At 40.3% G+C, this 21,218-nt stretch overlaps 1 protein-coding gene across 2 annotated transcripts; it reads right to left on the bottom strand.

Moving 5' to 3' along the window:
• Positions 1-408: 408 nt before the first annotated feature.
• Positions 409-21,218, bottom strand: LOC120300288 (protocadherin gamma-A4-like). Of its 2 annotated transcripts, XM_039326108.1 has the most exons (4): positions 18,626-21,218; positions 8,116-8,389; positions 2,336-2,441; positions 409-543 (listed from the first exon to the last, which is right to left on the bottom strand). In XM_039326108.1, the coding sequence occupies exons 1-3, from the start codon at positions 20,845-20,847 to the stop codon at positions 2,385-2,387; spliced, it is 2,553 nt and encodes an 850-aa protein (XP_039182042.1). In that variant the 5' UTR covers positions 20,848-21,218; the 3' UTR covers positions 409-543; positions 2,336-2,384. The 2 variants fall into 2 exon arrangements, with proteins under 2 accessions (XP_039182042.1, XP_039182041.1); XM_039326107.1 differs by lacking the exon at positions 409-543 and having other exon boundaries at positions 2,257-2,441.

Genomic DNA, 21,218 nt, shown 5'->3' with positions numbered 1-21,218 from the left:
TACACTGACCATAACAGACGTATCAGGTTTAGAAGAAGAAAGATTCTCCACTATTTGGACATTGGGTTGCAGAAAAGTCAGTTCATTTCTCCTGGACTCAGTAGATAAACAGATCTGATAGGAATAAGGCAAAGTCCCTTCTTCATAATTTGGAGGAAATATGGTACCAGTCTTTGAATGAGAATCAGGAATGAAGCACTGAAAAAAAGTGGTGTTCCTTGACTTTTGAAGTTTCATAATAAGGGCCAAAGTCACAGCCACCAGGAACAGAAAGGACACCAAAGTCAAAGTCAGAACCAAGTAAAACTGGAGCTTGGACTGATCCTCTGAGTTATTAGGTTGGGCATTCATTTCAGGAAGAGCCTCCTGGAAGTTCTGAGCAAAGACCAGGTTGAAGCTAGTGGTGGCTGAGAGAGGCGGCTGTCCATTATCCCTCACCATGATGACCAGCCTCTGCTTGGTAATGTCTCTCTCAAGTAATGCTCGAGCTGTTTGGATCTCTCCTGTTTGGGAGCCAATGATGAAGAGTGAGGGCTCTGTGGCCTGCAGAAGATGAAAAGAGAGCCAGGCATTGTGTCCAGAGTCAGCATCCACAGCCACAACTTTTGTCACCAAATAACCCGAATCGGCTGAGCGAGGCACCACCTCAAAGAATGATGAACCCTGAGTTGTCTGGGAAGGGTACAGGATCTGGGGAGTATTATCATTCTGATCTAGTACACACACTTTGACCATGGCGCTATTATTGAGAGATGGAGAGCCTCCATCCTGAGCTTGCACTTGCAGCTGGAAGTCTCTGAGCTGCTCATAGTCAAAAGATCGTTGAGCATAGAGAGTTCCAGTCTCAGAGTTAATGGAAACGTAGGAGGAGAGAGGAAGGTTCTTGATGTTGCTGTTAATCATGGAGTAGGTGATTTGGGCGTTATTACCCAGATCTGGGTCAAAGGCCTTAACTTGGAAAATAGATGTTCCAGATGGGTTGTTCTCAGGAATATAAGTGACATAGGAAGGTTTTTCAAATGCTGGAGGGTTATCATTGATATCTGAGATTGGTACTAAGATGGTTTTATCTGTGGAAAGAGGAGGTGTGCCTTGGTCTGTGGCTGTAATTGTTAAGTTATACACCGGTGTTTTTTCTCTGTCAAGGGGGCCATCTACGAGGAGCTTGAAGTAGTTATCTGATGATGAGATCACCTGGAAAGGTACAATTTCCCTTAGGTAACAGGTGACTTCCCCATTAAGTCCAGAATCTCTGTCATGGACTTTGATAAGGGCGATCACTGCTCCAGACAGAATATCTTCAAGAATGGGGCTGGACAGAGATGTAATAATTACATCTGGAGCATTGTCATTCTCATCAAGAACCTCAATCTCTACATTGCAATGTGCCACTAGTCCACCTCCATCACTTGCCCGTATTATCATCACATAGCTTTCTCTGTCTTCAAAATCAATACTTTCCTCAAGTGAAATTGTTCCATCAGTGGGATCCAAATTAAATTTCTGATTCACATTTTCTGGATTTTCCCAGAAAATATAAGATATCTCAGCATTTGACCCTTCATCACTATCAGATGCTTTCACCTGAAGCACAAAAGTCCCTCTTGGTGTATTCTCTTTCAGACTTGTTTTGTAAGTTGCCTGGGAGAAGACTGGTGGATTGTCATTTATATCAATAACATTGACTTCTATGTTAAGAGTCCCTGTTTTCACTGGACGTCCTCCATCTGAAGCTGTAAGAATCAGGTGGTGTGTGTGCTCCTTTTCTCTGTCCAATGGCTTTTGCAAAATTAATTCTGCATATTTGCCACCATCTTTGCTCTCTTGAATTTCTAGTTTGAAATACGAAGTTGAGCTCAAATGATAATCTTGAAGTGAGTTGATTCCAATGTCCTCATCTTCAGCATTTCCCAGAGCAAATCGAGCTCCTGGCAAATGAGACTCACTCAAATTGAGACTGATATTTTTCTTTCGGAAATATGGGGCATTATCATTAATATCTAGGATGAAAACTTTTATGTGGAAAATATTCAAAGGATTATGTGCCACAACTTCTAACTGCAGGATACAAATAGGTGAGTTTCCACAAATTCTTTCCCGATCTATTCTGTCATTCACATATAGATCACCACTTTTCTCATTCAAAGCAAAATATTGCTTTTCTGAAGAGACAGCAAGTTTGCGTTTTTGTAAATGTTCAATATCCAGCTCCAAATCTTTAGCAAGATTCCCCACAAAGGAATTTTTTTCTGTTTCCTCTGAAAGTGAGTACTGAACCTGCTCCGATACCACCCAGTTGACCAAATCCCAGAATATGAACAGAAAAAGTACTTGCCTCAAATTGAATTTCTGTATTCCCTTTATGTAGCTTGCTTCCATTACTGTCATTGCCTTCCTTGTTTGTTTTTTCTTCTTAGAGTTATAGCTTCCAATTTCACACTCTTTAGCAATAATATTGGAGAAAAAAATAGTCTTAATGAGTTGATTTATGAGAGAAAATATTCTTTCCAGAACACCTTTTAGAATAAAGCTTTCTGCTGCATCTGTTTTCTGGTCAGTTGAAATGCAAGTGCCGGATACAGCTACAGAAGAATCAAGGGCTAATCCAAGGCTGATATTGTCCTATAGTGACACTCTGAGTATATACTGTGAACTGCATTTCCTGATAAAGCTTTATTTTAATTCCATGAGTTTTTTTGTTACAAAAAACATAGAATATTATTGTCTGAAATGGTTAAGGGTTTCCTGCCTGAGCAGGGAGTTTGACTAGAAGACCTCCAACATGCCTTCCAGTCTGTTATTCTGTTATTCTATTCTGTTATTCTGTTAAGCTGTAACTAATTTAATGATTTTTCAGTGGCATTGCAACATCAATTGCTGAACAAATGGTATACATTTTTTGACATTGTTTTAATTTTCTGACCAATGGTACTGGGGTTCCTAATTCTTTTTCACCAAATGAAACAGTCATGATCTGGATTTCACCTTCTTAATACTTAAAGGCTAGAAGATGGGAGGAGCATCAAGATATTCAGAAAGTCAAAGCCCACAAATAAAACAATCAGCAGTTGGGATCTAGATTACTGTATAAGCAAATAAACAATCTATATGACTGTAAACTCATAATTCTTACTAATAAATCTAAATCTACTATTTAATCCCAATAATAAGTTCCGCTTATTTATTTCTTATTCAGTTTCTGTAGCATTTGTGCTCCTGAAACTTTTGTACATTATGTAAGTTAGAAAGTGCATATACTGAATTTCAGCACTCATCTTAAACTTATGTTCTTTGAAATAAATCCTCCTGACTTAATTGGAATCATTGCGAAGTAATTAGTTCTTTGTACTTCAAACAAGCTTTTGCCAACCAAATTCCATGGAAAATATCTTCCAGACAAATTTGTTTTTAAGCAAACAAGCAAAAATGTTAAGCTAAATATTTTATGCAAGGAGAAAAAAATAAATTGTAATCTATTTCTTTAAAAAGTATAGTTGTTTTCTTTTGAACTAGTACAGGCACATCCAGAAATACACTAGGTATCAGTGAGACGAAACTGAGCAAACTGAGACATTCCCCTGGCCAGGAAATAAGGAGACAGTACTGTTGTTTATCCAAGTTCTGATTGATCACTTAATTAAGTAGGAAGTTGGTGAGAGGGAAGAGAATAAAAGCAAAATGCACGTGTACAAAAATCAGTCTGCCAATTTCTACACAATTCTCAAAGTAGTGACTGCCTCTAATTGAAGGCCTCTGGAGAAGCTCTTTTCTATTGCCAGTATAACAATGTTACAGTAGCTAGAATAGAATAGAGCTGGAAGGGGCCTTGGAGGTCTTCTAGTCCAGCCCCCTACTCAAGCAGGAGACCTTATGCCATCTCAGACAAGTGACTGTCTAGCCTCTTCTTACAAATCTCCAGTGATGGAGCGCCCACGATTTCTGGTTAATTGTCCTCACTGTCAGGAAGTTTCTCCTTAATTCCAGGTTGCTTCTCTCTTTGATCAGTTTCCAACCATTGTTTCTTGTCCTGCCCTCTGGTGCTTTGGTGAATAACATGACGCCCTCTTCTTTGTGATAGCCCCTCAAATACTGGAATATTGCTATCATGTCTCCCTTATTTCTTCTTTTCTTTAGACTAGCCAAATCCAAGTCCTGCAGCAGTTCTTCATATGTTTTAGTCTCCAGGCTGTTGATCATCTTAGTTACTCTTCTCTGAATTTTTTCCAGACTCTCAATATCTTTTTTATGATATGGTGACCAAAACTGGCTGCAGTATTCCAGGTGTGGTCTTACTAGGGTTTTATAAAGAGGTACTAATATTTCACATGTTCTTTATTCCATGCCTCTGTTTATACAACCCAGGTGACATGGTTCCGAAAGAAAGCAGATTTTCAAAGAATTCTGAGGCTTTTTCCTCTAAAAGAATCTTTTATTATTCTGCATAGCTTCGGCACTAACAAAGTTAAGCCAGAAACTGAATCCTCCCTCCCCCAAGCATCTGTAACAAAGCATAACTCACTCCTTCATTTTACAGTCATCAATCACATTCTCCAATTAATGTGAACCGTGAGGTGCCCCTCCCGTTGCAGCTGAGCTGACCTTGGCCACACTGTGCCCAGACATTGTTATGGTTAACTTGCATACTTTCCCACCCCTTAACCTACTGCTATCTGTCTTAACTCTAGAAATGCTACTCGGCTAAATAAAACAGGCTTGCTTCTTCATATATGGCAAGCAAGAACATACGATGTTAGCAGTCTTGACATCCGGCCCTCCTTACAAAAAGAACAGACCCTGGAATATAAACATAAGTATAGGTTAAGGGTTATTTTTCGGTTTGTTGGGGTGTTTAACATGAAACTTTTTGATCAATCTATCAGCTTTCACTTCCCTGGACGTCACCCAGGTGGCTTCAGACACTGGGTATCCCTTCCATTGCACCAAGTACTGTAATTTCCCCGACTTTCAGATAGGTCCACTATAAGGTCCATAGCTATTTCTTCCCAGGGTGGAGAAGGGTCTGCCACGGGTTGCAGTAGCCCAGGAGTTTTTCCCGGGATTCTTTTCGTTGTGGCACATACAGTACAACTTTTTACAAAGTTTTCCACATCCTTTTTCAGCCCCGGCCACCAAAATTGCCGTCGGGTGAGGTGTAGGGTTTTCAAATATCCAAAGTGTCCAGCCTGCTTTACATTGTGGCTGTGTTTGAGAGCGTTAAGACGGAGCGCTTCTGGCAAATATAACTTCCCCCCTTTATAAGCCAAGCCATCTCTGCATGTTAGGGACGCTTGATTATCTTTGAACCATTGGTCAGTGAGGAGCTCTCGTTTTATTTTCTTCACTCCAGAGTCATCAGGATTGGGGACCCTGATCACTTATCTGTGGAATTTGCTCAATTTCACCTTGCAGCAGGGGCCCCAAGCTGGAATCTCCTCTCTGTGTGGGGCTAGAGGCTCTGGCAAGGGTCCCCAGGGGTTGAAAAGCCAATTGATCTGCAAGGAAGGGGCTGGGGGCCTCTCTCAATGGGAGTTGCTCTTCGCTTTGCACTTCTAATTCTTCAAATCTTTCTGCTAGGTATTCTAATGACCCACTGCAAGCTGCAGGTGGGTATTTCCACTCACCCGAGTCTTCAGCAATAGATGGCCGGGCAGCTCCCCATTGTTGGGAGGAAGGTGATATGTAAGCATCCCTTCGCCGTGACTCACGCTCATCCGCTGGCAAGGCTGTGTGGAAACTTCCGGAGCCTTTGCTTGGCTTGTCCCAGTCTGACGACCAAATCAGCTCTCCTGATAGTTTTGGCCTTGCTCCCAGCTGTGGAGTTTGCCAGAGTTTCTTCTCCACTGTCTGGGTAGCTGGCCCCTCCCTTCCTGGAGAAGCTGCTGCTGCTGTTCCTCCTGGAGAAGCTGCAGCTGGGGGGGTGCCGGCCTCAGGCACTTTTTTCCCTTCCATGGCAAAATCTTCCCCTTCTCTTTGTCAGCTGTCCCCGTTAGCTTAGGGATAGTGACTGGGGTAAGGGACCCCTAAATGAATTTAAAAGTTTGTGGTTTCTGGCTTGATGACATGGTTCCGAAAGAAAGCAGATTTTCAAAGAATTTTGAGGCTTTTTCCTCTAAAAGAATCTTTTATTATTCTGCATAGCTTCGGCACTAACAAAGTTAAGCCAGAAACTGAATCCTCCCTCCCCCAAGCATCTGTAACAAAGCATAACTCACTCCTTCATTTTACAGTCATCAATCACATTCTCCAATTAATGTGAACCGTGAGGTGCCCCTCCCGTTGCAGCTGAGCTGACCTTGGCCACACTGTGCCCAGACATTGTTATGGTTAACTTGCATACTTTCCCACCCCTTAACCTACTGCTATCTGTCTTAACTCTAGAAATGCTACTCGGCTAAATAAAACAGGTTTGCTTCTTCATATATGGCAAGCAAGAACATACGATGTTAGCAGTCTTGACACCAGGATTGTATTAGCTTTTTTGGCTGCTGCTGCACACTGCTGGCTCATAGTCAAGTGGTCATCACTAGGACTCCAAGGTCCCTCTTACAGTTACTGTTTTTAAACCATATCTCGCCTAATCTGTACTTGTACCTTTGATTTTTTTTTCTGCCTAAATATAAGACTTTGCTTTTCTCCATATTGAAACTCATTTTGTTGGATAGGGCCCATTGTTCAAGTTTGCCAAGATCTTTTTAGATCCTGAGTTTGTCTTCTGGGTGTTGGCTACTCCTGTCAGTTTGGTGTCATCTGCAAATTTGATGAGTTCCCCTTCATTTCCCTCATCTAAGTCATTTATATAGATATTGAAGAGTACTGGGTCTAAGACGGAACCTTGTGTTACCCCACTGCTTCCTTAATGTGTCCATACTGTTCCTCACATGGACTAATTTGATGTAGATACAAAAATAGTCACAATGTCCTTTGTTGGAGGTATAGTAAGGCAGTAGTACATAAATGCACTTATTTATTCCAATAGATTAAACCCTAGGTCCCAGTAGGTTAAACCCATACTTTTCCAAAAATTTTGAAAATAGTCTCAGTTGTGTTTCAGATCAATCCATATCTGAATTTGTCTGAGTCAAGAAAGTAATGGAATTTTAGACTGAGTGCACTGAGACTATCTATAACATGGCCATCATTTATAAAACATATACATTCAATGCTGATATGATTACATACTGTAGAGGAATATCTTTACATTAAAATGTCCAGTGTCTGGAAACATAATTTCTCCTGTGTTGTGCTAAGTAACAACATAACTTAAAACATTGGGGTGGTATAGGAGATGGTCTTTTCTTTACATACATGATTCCCAAACTGTGGGCAGTGGTATTTCAACACACTACAGTAAACCTATAGCAGTGTCATGGGATATTTTAATTTTTTTGCAGGAAATATATTTGTTAGATATTTCCTTTAGCCTAGAGGCAATGTAATAAAATTATAGAGAACCAATAAAATTTGGAAACCATTATTTTTATGATGTTTTTTTCTACAATAATCTTTACAATAATCATAATTTTCCTGAAATTCTCCTCATGATTTATCACTCAGAGTTAATAAGAAGCAGGTTTGAGCCATATTACAATCCGGATCTCATACAAACAACAAGAGACAGCTAAAGATATATTACCAAGAGAATATTCAATAGGGAGCGTATGAATGTAATGTAGTTAGACATCTGAAAGAAAACATTCCTGTCACCAAGAAACCTTGGTTCTATTATATCACTAGAAAATTGAAAGATACATTGAAAGGGAGAAGAATGAAATGTTTAAAAATGTTATGTCTATATCTTTCTGATAGTTTTCATATAAAAGATAAAAATATATTAAGAAAATCTAATACATTTCTAAAAACACAACAGTATTTTCATATCAATGCTCCTATGTGTAATCATATAAATCAATTCCTCAGAAATTTCATATTACCAATATAATAGAAAATGGTAAACAAATAGTTTTTTTACAAGGAATACAAAATCAGAGTATCAATTTAGAATATTAAGTATTAAACTTCATTAGAGAGAAGAGACTGAAGGGAAATCACTGTTGAGATAAATAAGGGCTTATACGATCAACACAACACACCATTAATCTGAAATATTAAACTCACCTTAACTAAGATTTGCTCATCATTCTTCAAGTTTAAATCCCCATAGGCTAGGATAGGGTCACTCACCCCACAGGTTAGAGGTTGATTGGTCAGAGTATTTGAACAGTTTTCCTCATGAAAATTGCAGTGGCTTTTTCTAGAATCTCTGGTGAGTGAAATAGTGTGACAGTACGACTGAAGAAAGGCTCGGACTCCATCCATCCCAACAAATTGTGACACTGGGACACCACTAAAATGTACACTTCCTGACTCTAACAATTTTGAATTCCTCCACCTGTACAATCTGATGGCCAATAAGACAAGGAGGAAAGTAAAAAACAAGCAGGAGACAAACGCCACTGCAATCACCAGATAAAATGTGAGGTCTGACTGAGGATCTACAGGAGCTGAGATGTTGCTCAGATCTGAGAGAATTTCAGGGATGTTGTCAGCCAGAATCACTGTGAGAGTGACCGAGGCAGAGAGAGGCGGCTGCCCGTTGTCCTTCACTAAAACCACCAGGATTTGCTTCAGGGCATCTTTCTCCAGAAAAAGCCGAGCAGTCCTGATCTCGCCAGTGTGTAGTCCCACGGTGAAGAGCCCTGGTTCTGTTGCTCTGATCAGCTGGTAGGAGAGCCAGGCATTCTGGCCAGAGTCTGCATCTACTGCCACTACTTTAGTGACCAGGTAACCTGGCTCAGAAGAGCGAGGGGCCAGCTCTATCCCAGTGGAGCCGTCAGCGGGAGGGGAGGGATGCAGGATCTCTGGCACATTGTCATTCTGGTCCAGGATGAAGAGAGTCACCGAGACATTAGAGCTGAGCGATGGGGATCCTCCATCCTGAGCCTTGACCTGGAACTGAATCTCTTGAATCTCCTCATAGTCCAAGGAGCTTAGGGCATAGACGGTCCCTGTCTCAGAATTAATGGAGAGGTAGGAGGAGAGGGGCAAGTCCTTCATTTGGCTCTCAATGATGGAGTAAGTTATTCTGGCATTTTCTTCCCAGTCTGGGTCACTTGCTTTGAGGGAAAAGGCTGAGGCTCCTTTTGGGTTGTTTTCTACAAGGTAGGAGGTATATTTTGATTCCAGAAACTCTGGAGGGTTGTCATTTGTGTCCAACACCTGGAGTGAAATAACCACAGATGTAGAGAGTGGTGGTGTCCCGTCATCCACCGCTGTAACAGTAATAGAGTAAGTTGGCAATTGTTCCCTGTCAAGGGCTTTCTCTGTCTCTAAACTGTAGAAACTCTCCATTGTTTTCTTGAGCCGAAAAGGGAGGCTGCTGGGAATTGAGCATTTAACCTCTCCGTTGCCTCCTGAATCTCTGTCTCGGGCATTTAAAATGGCAATGACGGTCCCGGCTGGAGAGTTCTCAGGGACCGAGTTGATCACAAAGGTGATGGCTAACTCAGGTGCATTATCATTTAAGTCTGTAACCAAAATCACAACCTTTGACCTATCACTCAGCCCACCCCCATCCATGGCTTGCACTTCAAATTCATACGTTGACGATGTTTCAAAATCAAGGCTCCCCACAAGGATAATTTCCCCTGAAGTCGAATTTAACAGAAACATGTTTTGATTGTTCTTGTTTATTTCCTCAAAAGAATATTTTACTTCTCCATTGGTTCCTTCATCCATATCAAAAGCTGTTACTGTAGCTATTGTGGATCCTTTGGGTAGGTTCTCTTTGAGTTTCACTTCATAGATTGGTTGGCTGAAAACTGGTACATTATCATTTGCATCTAGAACAATGATATGAATCTGTATTATGCCAGACCTAATGGGATCGCCACCATCAAAAGCTGTAAGGATCAGATCATAAACTGACTGCTCTTCCCTGTCCAGTGATTTTTCCAACACTAGTTTAATAGATCTGGTGCCAGTTTCGCTTCTTTGCATCTCCAGAGAAAAATGGTTACTTGCAGTGAGTTGATAGCTTTGCACAGAATTTATCCCCAGATCTGGATCTTGAGCTTTTGGTAAAGGAAATTGTTCTTTTAATGCTGACATCTCACTGATTTTCATTGTCCATTCCTTTGAGGGAAATTGAGGAGCATTGTCATTTATATCTGTGATTTCTACTTCAATTCCATAAAGCTTTAGTTTACTTTCAATAAGGATCTGGAATTTTATTATGCATTTTTCTGTCTCTTTGCATATTTTCTCTCTGTCTATTAATTGAGAAATTTCTAAATGCCCACGATTGACATTCAGAAGAAAATATTGAATTGTACCTGCATTAATAACAACACGAAGTCCATGATCTAAAAGTTGTTTCCCATCCATTCCCAGGTCCTTTGCAATGTTTCCCACAAAAGTACCTTTTGGCATCTCTTCAGGAATGGAATAATGGATCTGCCCAGAAACTGCTTCCCAAACAATCATCACAATAAAGTATTGCAGAATTCTCTGTCCATAATTCCATAATCTCTTAGTTTTCTTCATTGTTTTGCTACAATATAAATAGCATCCACTCAGGATTAAAAGCTCTTTGATAGTACTTACTGACTGCTGAGGTTTTCTTGTGCTGTTCAGATTCCAGTTGAAAATATATTGTATCCAGGTTTGGAAGCAAAATGTGCTTCTGTTTCACGGTCGCCTGGTCTCTGTAATGGTGTGCTTTAATGTATTGACAAAACTGGATGGCTCATTCTTACGTTTTTGTTCCTCGGTGGTAAATAGTGACACCCAGAGGCTCAATCCAAAACTGCAGAATATCCTTGATCATAGAAATGATCTACAGTATTTGCCATCATTTGTTTTTAAAAAATCTATTCTGGTTTTTTTTTATTTTAAAAAATAACACAAACAGGACAGTTACAGTTCACAAGAAAACAAATACATTTAAAAAGAAACAGTAAAACAGTTTAAAACTAGCAACAATGCATACAATGGCTAATCAAATTCAGGGAGGAATAATGCCAAGGGGGGGGGGGAAGTGCCCTCATCCCATAGCAATTAGTTCATAGCAATTAAGAAACTATTACAAGATTTTTCATGCCAAAGAAAAGACAAGTGCTAAGATAAAATTTTGACCATGGGAAAATCATAAGTTTGTATTGAGATAGTAACAATCAGTCATTTTGCATGGGACTTTCCTTGAAGACAATTCTATGGTTTCAGCTAGTGCAGAATGCTGTGTTGGTTATTTTTTTTTTTTATGGATGTGGTCAATGCTTTATTGCACCCAATCTTGGAGATTTGCACTGGGTGCCTATTGCACACCTATTTTGTAGTATTGGTGTAGATGTACAACCAAAATCTCCCAAGAACTAAGTTCAAGCCCTATGACTGCACGTACATGTCTGACTTGTTTTCTTGGCAATAATGCAAAAGGAGTTTCTTCTTCCAGCATCTCATCTTGCCAGGTTAAGGTACAGCCTTGGGATTTCCTGATAATCTGAAACCCTAAATAATATCTGCTCAAATATTTATTGAAATGTATTTCTAGTTATCTATTAGCCTGAGATTTGTGGTGATAACAGTAGCAATAAAAATGATGTAATAATAGTAATAGCAATGGTAACATGTAGTAAAAACAATCATGGGGTGAACTCTGGTATTGGGTGATCCAGGTGTTGTAAAATTTTACAATACTAAGATCCCTCGCCACAAATTACAAAAAGATTTTATTGGGGTTCTTATTGGGCAAGAAATAGCTGTACTCCTTATCTGGAATAATTACATTTATATCTCTGTAACTAAAATAAAATGTAACTAAGATCGAATTTGGGTCACCAGGACCAGATGTTTACTCTTCCAAGGTTCTGGACTCGTGCAGGAGCCCATCCTCAAGGAACTGGTTGGACCAAATTGGATCTTGCAACATTATCCGGAGACATGTATATTCACCTTCATTTTTAAAATGTAACTATTTAATTGCAAATAAGAAAAAAAGAAAAATCCAATATTGTAAAGTTAAAATCATTTTGGGGCTTCCTTATCTTTTCCTAACTTCTGAAATCTGTGTTTAATTTTGAAGACAAGCACTTTATTCATCAAAGTCAGGAAAAAACAGGAAAGGGATGGTTCCTTCAATCAGCTTCACTTAAAACTTGGTTGGTGTTTCTGAGCTGCTTGACAAGGAGTATCTAGTATCAGATCTTCATAACTCCGGGAATGGAGCTATTTCCGAAAGTTGATTGCCTCCTGATGGTTAAGGCCACTTCTCCACATTATCTATGGTATTATATATATGTATTATACCATACTTGCTTAACCACCGGTTGCTTAGTGACTGATGATGCGATGGACCTCCCCAGACCTACCTGTGCTCCAATTTTGAAGTTCTGATGGCCACATACACAAACACATCTGTGATCATGTGAATGCATTTTGAGTGCTTTGCAACAGGATCACATTTATAGCTGTTTGCCACATCCTGTGGTCACATGACCACAATTTGGGGTGGGAGGAGGGTTACTTCCTGCTTCTGGCAAAAGAAAATGTACCTTTGAGTATGAGAATTCATTTAATGACATAGTGTTCACCTAATGACTGCAGCATTTGCTTAACAACCATGGCATTCACTTAGTTACTGCTATAAAATTAAGTACGGTCAAAAGATGACCTCCACTTAATGACTTCCACAACTTATAGCCGTAATTCAATTTTAGTTTCAAATTGAGAACTACCGGTGTGATGAATCATAGGATTCCAGCAGTTTACAACAATAAACAAACATAAAACCCCCATAATCCTCCATTACAGAAATTAAATTAAATGAAATCAAATTAAAATTCAGTTCAAAACCATTGAATCACACATAGAATAAAAGAACTGAATAATTGTTTAAGTTAATCTTGGTGTCCTAGCAGACTATCACCTAAGCATGAAGTAGCAATGTTCTGCAGCAGCCAAACAAGCCAATGCAGTCCTAGGCTGCATCAACAGAGGAATAGTGTCAAGATCACAAGAATTGATAGTACTATTCTATACTGCCCTAGTGAGGCCACATTTGGAATACTGCATCCAATTCTGGTTGCCATGATACAAAAAAAATAATTCTGGCTGCCATGATACAAAAAAGATGCTGAGAAAGAGGGCAGAGAAGAGTAACAAAGATGATAGGATGAACGGTTAAGGGAACTATGTATGTATAGCATAATGAAGAGAAGGATTAGTAGTGACATGATAGCTGTCTTCCAGTACTTAAGGTGCTGTCACAGAGAACAGGGGGTTGATTTATTCTCCAAAGTTCTTGAGGTTAGGACAAAAAGCAATGGGTGGAAGCTCATTAAAAAATGATCCAATCTGGAATTAAGGAGAAATTTTCTTTCAGTTAGAACAATTAATCTATGGAAAGGCTTGCATCCAGAAGCAGTAGGTGCTCCATCACTGGAGGTTTTCAAAAAGAGATTGGACAATCATTTGTCCAGAACAGTATAGGTATAGAGTCTCCTTCTGGAGCAGGGGTTTGTACTAGATTTTCAAGGTCCCTTCCAATTCTGTTATTCTGTATTCCAGATCCCCGAGAAGGCATAAGAAGAATGATGGTTAAGTATTTGCAGGGATCCATACTCTGAAATCATGTATAGTTCCTTTTATCTCCTTATCTTTCCTGTAATTTTTAGATCTCTGGTTAGATGGCCTGCGGGCATGAGGACAAACTTCAACTATATTTTCTTTTGGACTCAGAGGTGAGATGCTCTATTTATGCCATTAGAAGACCTTCCCTATCTGCTTCATATAGATGTTAAATAAAAGGGGAAAGAATCTTGACTCCCATGGCACCTCATAATGGAAAGCCCTGGACTTGAGGAAGGGGGATGTACAACTTTGCTTCAAATCTGGTGATAACATTCACAACTCCTCTGATCCAGCACCGTGACACCTCTCAGGAGACTTTCAGAAACCAAGAAGGGCAGAAATATAGACTGCAAGTGGATGGAACTGATGTCACCACAAAACCTGTCCCTTCCACAAGACTAATGGGCTCAAACATATCCTGCAAGATGACGACTCAGTCACTTTTATAGGATATGCCAGATAGTATCTCTTTCTGAGCAAACCTGAGTGGTTTTATCCTCCAGATGTCTAACAAATTCCTCATGATTCAACAACCATTCTTCTACCCTGTTCTTCCCTAAAAGGGCATGTGATCACTTTAAACAAAGCAGTCAGATGGCCAACTTGTAAGGTCCTGCCTCAGCTAGTTCTCCCAAGAAAGCAGAACTCTTGAAACTGGCATCATTTCAAAAGGAACTTTTATTGAGAGACAGTGAAAGCGGAGAAAGCAGGCAGTTAAGTGCTGTGGTGCTGTCTGAGGTTTGGCCATCTCCCCTCTCTTCTCGGGTGGAGATCACTTCCACGCTCTGCCTGATCGGTACTGGTTCCGCACTTGATCAATCTCTGCCTCTTCAGCAAGGATGCACCAGTTGTGGAGGCAATCTTGGGCTCCTCTGGTGATGCAGGCATGGTATAGGTTGTTATTCAATCCATCCTTGAAGCAATTCACCAAGATATCTTCCAGTCAACTGAGGTGGCAGGCTAAGTCCCAGAACTCCTCGATGTATTTGGCTACTGGGCACCAGCCCTGTCTCACTGTTTTGATGCAGTCTCTGGCTTGCCAATCAGTCAGGGGGTTCAGCGCTATCATAAACTGGTTGAAATTCCGGAGCTCCAGAGAGTTGGATTATGAAGGGTCACCATCCAGTGGGCTGCGGCTCCCTCCAGGGCTAGGGTGACTATTCTCATCCAAATCCCCTCAGTGGGGATGTCTCACTCATATTCTTGCATATATGTGAGGATGTGAGTGAGGAAAAATTCCTGTTGCTGAAGGTCTCTGTCGAATTTGACGCCTGGGGGGCACCTTTTATTCCTGCAGAGGGATTGTCCCCCATGGGCCCTGCAAGTGTTTGTGCCTCCCTTCAGGGAGGGCTGGCTGACATGGCGATCACCCTCTTGGCCAATTCGGTGGCACTTGCAGCTTTCTCTGGAAGGCAGGATCCCCCGTCTTGTAGGTCTCCTCCTTGTGCTTCTTGCTCTCCCTTTCTAGGTAGGCTACGGCCCCTCGTGTTTTTAGGCTTTGGAATGCTTCCATCAAGAAGTGCATGGCTTGCTTTATGAGGTGATCAGCATGGTCCAATTCTTCATCTGATTCACCTTCATCATAGAGCACTTCCATTTCACACTTCCAGCCATGTCATCAGCTACCATGGGTGAGGGTGACTTCCTTGGCTCTTCCTTCCCAATCCTCCTTCACCACGCCAACAGACTATCTCGGCTTCTCAGGATCTTCCAGGGCAGCAACTTCCTCTGTCCACTCACTGGAGTTTGTGTATGACTGAGTTTTTGTAGAGGTCTCTCCCCAGCATTCAGCCTCTCTGTGCTCACTGTGTAGGTTGGTCATCGTTTGCTGGGTCCCATGGTGGGGGTTGCTGCCACTCCAGACTGACCACTTTGCAAATCTTGCCTAATGTAAGGTCCTGCCTCAGCTAGTTCTCCCAAGAAAGGAGAACTCTTGAAACTGGCATCATTTCAAAATGAACTTTTATTGAGAAATAGTGAAAGCAGAGAAAGCAGGCAGGATCTGAAGCTTCCCATAAAATGTTATGTTAACTCCCATTGTTCAACACCCCTCCCAACTGCCCTGTCCATAGGGAACCAGTCGAGAGGTGCAAAGGTATTGTGAGAACTCCGGAGAGAGGATGCAATAAGGAGATGTTCCCAGGTGTCTTCCCAGGCATCACATCCTTGGTGAGGCAAGGCAGATGGCCCCAGGCTCTTTCCTCCCCCTCCCCAGGAAGGTACATCAAAGCAAAGAGAAACAAAGTAAACAAAGCAAAGCTTAGCACATCACAAAGCTCCAAAGGTCCCTCCTCACATCAGAATGGCAGTGTCCCGACAGGGATCTATAGGGACCTGACACAACTATTCAAGAATAAATTTTCCATAGCAGAAGACACAACTTGCTAGATGTTCCTATTACCCTTATTTATTGCCACTATGATCAATGGATTTTCTAACTCATTATCAGATATATATGACTACAATAAACACATATGCACACTGAAAAGAACCTATAGTATCTTGAATAACTTCAGACAGCCACACAGTTTCAATTTATAAAAATTCAACTCATTTTGTAAAAAAATCAGCTGAGTATGATCTTGGTTGTCTACAGCTTAGTAGAGGGTAGATTGTAATAATCAAAGGAAACTGATGCAAAATCGTTTTACACCATAAATTGTGTAAAGTCATCACTTTAGAATATTATCCCTTTATCCCAGCTGGTGCATGGTTTACCATCAACTTGTGTGACTTGTACCTCAGCTTAATAGCAGTAGAGGTTACTTATTTTTTATCTTGCAAGATTAATGAAGGTATGTATCTACCACCATTTCTGCAACTATTGCTACTATTAGAAGCAAATATGTGACACCAGAATTCCCAACAAATACATGTCCACTGAGTTTAAAGTCACACTATTCCACACTTGGAATACTGCATCCAGTTTTGGTCACCACAATCTAAAAAAGATGTTGAGACTCTAGAAAGAATACAGAGAAGATCAACAAAGATGATTAGGGGGCTGGAGCCTAAAACATATGAAGAATGATTGCAGGAATTGGGTCTGTCTCGTTTAATGAAAAGAAAGACTAGAGCTGACATGATAGCAGTGTTCCAATATTTGAGGACCTGCCACAAAGAAGAGGGGATCAACCTATTTTCCAAAGCACCAGAAGGCAAGACAAGAAACAATGGATGGAAACTAAACAAAGAGAAAAGCAACCTAGAATTAAAGAGGAATTCCCTGACACTGAGAACAATTAACCAGAGGAACGGCTTGCCTCCAGAAACTGTGGTGGCTTCATCACTAGAGGTTTTTAAGAAGAGACTGAACAATTTGTCTGAAATGGTATTGGAACTCCTACTTGAGCAGGGGGTTGGACTAGATGACATCCAAGGTCCCTCCAACCCTGTTATTTTGTTATTCTAAAAAGATACAATTGAAAGTGTTTAAGACAAGGGTCTTCAGTATTCATGTTTCATTCTACGTTCCTCTTGCAAGAACACTGCAGGGGCTTGTCCAGACCATTTCCAAGAAGCAGACATGATGGGGTGCGGGGGAAGGAATATACCAGAAGTCCTTAATTATTTATGACCACAATTGATCCTAAATTTCCTTTGCTTAGCAAGGCAGTTGTTAAATGAGTTTTGCCCCATTTTATGATCTTTTTTGCCAATTATGAAACAAATCATTGCAGTTGTTAATGACTCATCCTGTCATTAAATGAATGGCTTCCCCCATTGTCTTTGCTTGTCAGAAACCAGCTGGGAAGGTTACAAATGGAAATCATGTGACCCCAGGACAGTGAAACTGTCATAAATATAGGTCAGTTGCCAAGCGCCCAAATTTTGATTACGTGACCATGGGGATACTGCAATGGTCAAAAGTGTGAAAAGCGGTCATAAGTCACCTTTTCCAGTGTGGTTGTAACTTCAAATGGTCACTAAACGAATGGTTACAAATCGAGGACTATCTATATACCTGTATTGCTACACCTGGAAATAGGATAATTGGGGTTGCACTGTCAAGTACATTAAAATCAGATTCAGATTCAGAGAGTTTTCAGCAACTTTTTTGTTTGCTACAAACCAACAAAAATAAATGAAGCTTTTTCACGTGTGAATGTTGACAGATCTGAGGAAAATGAACTGTCCAACCTTGATATAATTAAGAACCTAATGAACTTTAGTCCCCAATTAAACTCTGCACTACATGGCTGCCAAATCCAAGAGAAATCACCACCCCATAACTGTTCTACTCCCATCGATATTTTACCTCATTCCTCATTTATCTCAAACTTTGAAGGCCTTTTGGTGCTTCCCTTTTAATCCTATACTCTCTTCAAGTTAACCCAAATCTGAGAAGTTTCATACAGACCTGCTGCTTAATTTTTGGGGAGATATCTTCTAAAAATGGTTTGGCTGCTAACATATACAATTGATGTAAAGAGCTAATTCCCGGAGATGTTCTTGTATAGTAAAATGAGATACATAGCACAGTCCTGTTCTAGGCAAAGATTTGTCCAGTTGATTTCGATGGAACGTGGTTATATTTAAGAAACTGTGCATCATTGGACCTGCTGAAAATTCAGTATAATATTTCTCCAGGTTATAGAATGGATAATATGATGCTTGCAATAATAGCAAAATCAATAATATTTTATGTAGCAGAGAAAATTAACGTATATTAAGATAAATAAATGCATATAAGAACAAAAAAATCAAGAGGATTTAAAACAATTACCTTACCTGAATTACTATTAGATCATCATTATTTAAATTTAAATCTTGACCAGTTACATTTGGATCCTTTGCATTATAATCTTCTTTAATACACAGAGTATCTGAATCATTTGCTTTGGAAATATTAAAGTGATTTCCCTTGGCATCTGCAGTCAGAGAAACCTCCTGGCAGTAAGAATGAAGAAATGCTCGGACTCCGTTGATGCCTACAAATTGTGAGGCAGGTACACCACTGAAATTTATCTTCCCAGAATCCATCTGTGAATTCCTCCACCTGTACAATCTGATGGCCAATAAGACAAGGAGGAAAGTAAAAAACAAGCAGGAGACAAACGCCACTGCAATCACCAGATAAAATGTGAGGTCTGACTGAGGATCTACAGGAACTGAGATGTTGCTCAGATCTGAGAGAATTTCAGGGATGTTGTCAGCCAGAACCACCGTGAGAGTGACCGAGGCAGAGAGAGGCGGCTGCCCATTGTCCTTCACTAAAACCACCAGGATTTGCTTCAGGGCATCTTTCTCCAGAAAAAGCCGAGCAGTCCTGATCTCGCCAGTGTGCAGTCCCACGGTGAAGAGCCCTGGTTCTGTTGCTCTGATCAGCTGGTAGGAGAGCCAGGCATTCTGGCCAGAGTCTGCATCTACTGCCACTACTTTAGTGACCAGGTAACCTGGCTCAGAAGAGCGAGGGGCCAGCTCTATCCCAGTGGAGCCATCAGCAGGAGGGGAGGGGTGCAGGATCTCTGGCACATTGTCATTCTGGTCCAGGATGTAAATAATAACAGAAACACTAGAGCTGAGCGATGGGGATCCTCCATCCTGAGCCTTGACCTGGAACTGAATCTTCTTAAAAGTTTCATAATCAAATGAGGTTAATGCATAAATAGCTCCTGTCTCAGAATTAATGGAGAGGTAAGAGGAGAGAAATGATTCAGCTGTCTGGTTTCCAGTGATAGAATATCTTATTACTGCATTCCTTTTCCAGTCTGGATCATTCGCTTTTAAGGAACATATAAAAGCACCCATTTGGTTATTCTCTACAACATAAAAAGGATAAATTGATTTCTGAAACAATGGAGGGTTGTCATTTGTGTCTAGGATGTGTAGTTCAATCACTGTGGTTGTTGAGAGAGAAGGCGTTCCATGGTCAGTAACTATTATGGTTATATTAAAGGCTGATATCTGTTCTCTGTCAAGGGCGTTATCTGTCATCAAACTATAAAACTCATCAGAGGACTTCTTTAATTGGAAAGGGAGGTTGTCTGGAATGGAGACTGTGATTTCTCCATTGACTCCAGAATCTCTGTCTCGTACATTTAAAATTGCAATAACAGTTCCAGGTGGTGAACTTTCAAGTACGGAATTGGTGACAAAAGTAATTGCTAGTTCAGGTGCATTATCATTCAAATCTGTAATGAAAATAACAACCTTTGATCTATCAGTAAATCCTCCCCAATCTTTGGCCTGTACTTCAAATTCATAGAAAGTAGATTCTTCGTAATCAAGATTCCCAATGAGTGTAATTTCACCCGTTGTGGAATTAAGGTGAAATATGGGAACATCCAGTTTTGTAGTCTTTTTCAGGGAATATTTCACCTCTCCATTAAGCCCTTCATCAAGATCAGTGGCATGTACAATAGCAATAATAGATCCTTTAGGAATATTCTCTTTGACATTCACTTCATAGATTGGTTGGCTGAAAATCGGTGCGTTGTCATTTGCATCTAAAACAATAACTTTGATTTCTGCAGTGCCAGTTTGGATAGGATCTCCTCCATCACTAGCTGTAAGGATTAGATTGTAAACAGCTTGTTCCTCTCTGTCTAGAATTTTTTCCAGTATCAGTTCAGTATGTCTGAAACCATTTTTTCCTATTTGTGTATCCAGAGAAAAATGGCTGCTGCCTCTGAGTTGATAGCTCTGTATAGAATTTATTCCCAGATCTGGATCTTGAGCTTCAGAAAGAGGGACCCGGAATCCAGGTATAGATGCCTCACTGATTTCCAACTCTTGTTCCCATAGAGGGAAATGAGGAACATTGTCATTTATGTCAGTAATTTCCACCTCAATTGCATAAAGCTTTAACTTACTTTCAAGAAGAATCTGGAATTTCAATATACACTTCTCTACCTGTCCACATATTTCTTCCCGGTCAATTCTCTCAGATGTTTCTAAATGACCACTGTTGACATTGAAAGCAAAATATTGGATCATACCTACATTGGGAATAATGCGGAGTCCATTTTCTGAAATCTTCATCCCTTCCATTTCCAGGTCCTTTGCAATATTTCCCACAAAAGAGCCTTTGTGCATCTCCTCAGGAATCGAGTAATGAATCTGCCCAGAAACTATCTTGCAAGCAAACATAATAGCAAAGTATTGCAGGATCCTCCTTTTACAGCTGCAGGTTTGTGTGCCTTCCATTCTCTCGATGAAAACAGCTATTTCAAAGCCAAATGGAAAATGCACCTCTTGGTTTTTAGATTGTTCTTTCATTTACTTGGTAAACGTACTGTATGTAAAGAATAGCAACACAGGACTCTTTTGTCTTTTGATTTCTTTTCCTTCCTGGTGAACAGTGACACCCAGAGGCTCAGCTCAGAATGACAGAAAGCTTACTATACTATGAACACCCAAGTGTTGTTTGACATTGCTACTAAAAAAAATGAGTAAAAGTGAAATCATATCTCATCTATTATATAAAGAAGTTTTTGAAATAAAGATATGAGGAGGAACTTCATGTTTATTTCTATATTTTTCCACTATATACAGGACCTACTCAATCCAGCAGAAAGGAACCAGGCAGGGCACTGTGATTCCTATATTAAATGGACTGGCTAGAATAAATATTTTGTATTTTACCAAGC

This window comes from Crotalus tigris, unplaced genomic scaffold (genome assembly GCF_016545835.1).
Source record: "Crotalus tigris isolate CLP2741 ecotype Arizona unplaced genomic scaffold, ASM1654583v1 scf7180000024339.11422700, whole genome shotgun sequence".
Lineage (NCBI taxonomy): Eukaryota > Metazoa > Chordata > Lepidosauria > Squamata > Viperidae > Crotalus > Crotalus tigris.
Note: the sequence above shows the minus strand (reverse complement) of the source record. Positions and strands in the feature narration are given on the sequence as shown.

Excerpts from the sequence above, each read along its gene's own strand:
- LOC120300288 (XM_039326108.1), bottom strand. The coding sequence starts at position 20,847 with ATGAAAGAACAATCTAAAAACCAAGAGGTGCATTTTCCATTTGGCTTT. Across the intron at positions 8,390-18,625 it reads TTGGCCATCAGATTGTACAG|GTGGAGGAATTCAAAATTGT; the intron begins GTGGAGGAATTC and ends CAGATTGTACAG. Across the intron at positions 2,442-8,115 it reads ATGAGCAAATCTTAGTTAAG|AGTGTGAAATTGGAAGCTAT; the intron begins GTGAGTTTAATA and ends TTATTGCTAAAG.